At 35.1% G+C, this 3481-nt stretch overlaps 1 protein-coding gene across 1 annotated transcript; it reads left to right on the top strand.

The window, feature by feature from the left end:
* The first annotated feature begins 218 nt into the window (after positions 1 to 218).
* Positions 219 to 2706, top strand: LOC147868947 (CRAL-TRIO domain-containing protein YKL091C-like). Its single transcript, XM_087325058.1, has 6 exons — positions 219 to 364; positions 946 to 1204; positions 1287 to 1323; positions 1649 to 1754; positions 2091 to 2201; positions 2375 to 2706. Exons 1-6 carry the CDS (start codon positions 254 to 256, stop codon positions 2483 to 2485), a joined length of 735 nt encoding a protein of 244 aa, XP_087181184.1. The 5' UTR covers positions 219 to 253; the 3' UTR covers positions 2486 to 2706.
* The last annotated feature ends 775 nt before the right edge of the window (positions 2707 to 3481 follow it).

Genomic DNA, 3481 nt, shown 5'->3' with positions numbered 1-3481 from the left:
GCATCATAATATGGTCTAAACAATATCACATTTCAACATAAGAATCAAGATGCATCACAATATGATATAAGAAATCCACATTGCATTAATCATAATACGATGTTTTTAATATAATATGATCTGGCTGGACAAACCCACATTTTCATCATAAGAAGATCAAAACAATTTTTGGGAAAAAAAACAGAGATCAAAACAAAAAACACAATTCATCATTATTCGAGATCAAAACAAAAAACACAATTTGTGATCACTGATGGCAGAACAGGAAACCAGGATTAGTTCTCTTGAATATGAGCAAGCAGAAGAAGAACGTCGTGCCATTCTGTCATTGCGATCTCGTCTTCTTCCGGAATCGGAATATGAGGTAATTAGAGAAGATTCATTCCCACCTTCTTCTTTGTTTTGTTGCATTCATTATCTATACACACATCATTGTCAGGTGAAAAGATCTGAGAGTATGTATGTGCTCGCCCGCCATTGTTGCCGCAAGGAACATAAAGTCAAAAAGGGATTGTGATCAGAACTGATTGAATAACAGATATGCGGATCAGAAGCAGATCGCCCAAAATGCTGCCGATCACGAATAGCCCATATTTTCCATAGAGCCACAGGATAGAACCAGGTTGCCAAAAGAAAGTGGCAAAAGGATTTTCAAGTTCTAGTGGTACAAAGCCAAAGATGTAGAAGACTTTGGAACTTTTACTAAAGATGCTCGTGTATAAGATACATACCAACGTATGTATGAATGTTACACACGTTACATGATGTTTCAAGAGGCATTTCAACACACATATGTTCATATGATAAAGTAGATCTAACATGTGGTTCTGAACTTATCATCTGATCATATTATGATACAACTATACCTGTAGCATGTGGCCGTATCTGTGGTAGGTATTAAACATCTAACGTGCCATCAAATTTTGGCTCTTTGTTAATTTTCAGGGCATCGATGATGCTACATTACGCCGATTCTTGCGTGCACGATCTTTAAATGTGGAGAAAGCTCACAAATTCTTACTTCAGCATCTCAAATGGAAGAGAGAATTCATGCCCGAGGGATTTATTCGTCCATCCGATGTCCACAATGAATTGAAGAAAGAGAAGATATTCCTTCAAGGTGTAGATAAGAGGGGTTGTCCTATTGGAGTGATCATAGCTAACAGGCACTATGGTTCTGACTGTGATCTAGAGGAATTAGAGAGTAATAGTCTTCTTCATCGCAAATATCCAATGCAATATATTAGTAGTGTTGATATCTGATTCTTTTTTTTCTTTCTCACTAGGGTTTGTTGTCTATGGAATGGAGAAAGCTTTATCAGGGTAGGGATTTTTTCTAGAACAAGCCAAGTATTTGAAAACCCCCCAAGCTGTCAGTTGAGAAATAAAACAAAGTTTGAAATGCATTTTGGAAGAGTTTCACAAGCATGACACATGGGATATAATTAGAATGATCTTATTTTTTTAGTAGAGCTCAAATATTAAATATTCCTAAGAAACTCTATTTAATGAGGTTATTTTGTATTGGAGAGATGTTAGAAACAATGTCAGCAATACTATTAGCCTAATTAATTTCAACAGATGATATTAAACTATTGAAAATGCCAGAATTTTCTAGAATCTTCAATGTGCAATTTATATTATGCAGCCTCCCAGAAGGGCAGGAAAAGTTTGTTATGATAGTTGATTTGAATGGGTGGAGTTATCGGAATATTGATATAAAAGGTACTCTTGCAGTCTTCGAAATAATGCAGGTATATTATTCGATGTGATGTTGAATCATATACATGTGTTTTTTTATGATGCATTATCTATATTTCCAAATGACCTCCTACTTTGTCATGGTTGATTTTTGTTTAAACCAAAACCTTTCACTTAACGAAAGGTCTAAAATTTTACCAAATGATTAATTTGTTAACAAAATATCTCATTATATGTGGAGGTTTCAAACATGGCTTCATATTTGGTGAGGTTTTCGTGCATTGGATTTCAACTAAAGTTGAAAGTGATTTTCAAATAAGTGTGAATCACACTAACACGTGTTCTTTTGTTTGTTTCGAATGATGACTCTGTGCACCATCAATGATTAGAATCATTTTCCAGAGCGGCTCACAAAGTTTTATCTTGTTCATGTCCCTTACTTGTTTTGGGGATTCTGGAAGATGATATACCCATTCATTGATCCAGTTGTAAAACAAAAGGTAATTTCACCATATACATGGAAAACTTCAAAACATACTTTAAGCATACCAGGATGTCTTAAAGGATTATTAGAATACTCTCAAAAATTACTTGGTTGTTTAGTCAATGTATCAAAACATTGTAGGGAATTGGTTCTTGTTTTCTTCATTTTATTATTTTCTTTGTGTTTCAGATTGAGTTTGTCGAAGATAAACTACTGAAATCCAAGCTGTCAAAGGATATAGATGAGTCACAACTCCCTGATATTTTTGGAGGAGACTTACCTCTCGTACCTATCAAGTGATTCATGAAATGGGGAAAGTTGAATGAAGGCAATGCAACAAGTTCCAGCATTCCATATACACAATAATTGAATTGTATATTCCCATTAATATTTGATTGTAAGCATATAAACGCGTATGCTCATGACTAATGGTTCCATCAACATAAAGCATTGTAAGCACTTATGTAACATTGCAAACAAATTAGTGACATTTCCTTCCAAAATCTGTGGTAGTTTGGATATGTTTTTTTTATCGTCAAGGATGTATGTAAGAGTAGAAAAGAAGATGAGGATGCCCTCGGATATTGTGGAATTAACAAATCTTTCACGAATCCTTGTGACAATGCATTGTTGGCTAGAAGTATCCATTAGGCATTTGGGGGTGGCAGGGTGGTCAAAACGTCGAGGGGAACATAAGGTAAGGGGCAAGCTCATTTGGGAGTATTTTTTCTTACTCCTTTGAGTTGTGCTCATGTATATTGGTAAACCTTCCTACCTTCTTCTTAGTGCTCTGTTAGAGTAGGTGTGGGTGGAAGTATGACAACAAACAATGATATCAAGGGTGGTTTGATTACTATGCAAGGAGACATTTTCTAGATATCCATTGATACCGATTGGTTTTTGCTTCCAAGGGTGATGAAACTTTGGATATTGACAATGGACATTATCATTCAATTTCTGATTGGTATGCTTTAAATGTGATAGGGAGTTTTTGTATTTGCATCCCCATATTATAATCAACGGAAGTTAAGGAAAAAAGAAAACAATTTCATTTCATTGCTTGTGCTTGTCAATTGGAATCTTGATGCCCCATTTCCCATCACATGTGCTCACCCATCTTGGTGGACATTTGAGTATGAAACTTAAATCATCAATCCATCTCGAAAATTATTGTATATGTAGAGCGTGCAAGAAGTCATATTCATCCTCTACTAGGTTTTTGTTACTTACCTTGCATATCTTAATACCTAGGTGATGAAAGAAGTCATAACTTGTGTGAGTAGTTTTGTTAAGAAT

The sequence above is a fragment of the Azolla caroliniana genome, unplaced genomic scaffold, assembly GCF_043228905.1.
Source record: "Azolla caroliniana isolate FFs.n. ecotype wild unplaced genomic scaffold, voAzoCaro1.0.p SCAF_1, whole genome shotgun sequence".
NCBI lineage: Eukaryota > Viridiplantae > Streptophyta > Polypodiopsida > Salviniales > Salviniaceae > Azolla > Azolla caroliniana.
The sequence above is the reverse complement of the archived record's forward strand: the minus strand, read 5'-3'. Positions and strand labels throughout refer to the sequence as shown.

Coding starts and splice junctions, on each gene's coding strand:
- LOC147868947 (XM_087325058.1), top strand. CDS start 254: ATGGCAGAACAGGAAACCAGGATTAGTTCTCTTGAATATGAGCAAGCA. Junction 365..945: donor TTCCGGAATCGGAATATGAG/GTAATTAGAGAA, acceptor GTTAATTTTCAG/GGCATCGATGATGCTACATT. Junction 2,202..2,374: donor ATCCAGTTGTAAAACAAAAG/GTAATTTCACCA, acceptor TTTGTGTTTCAG/ATTGAGTTTGTCGAAGATAA.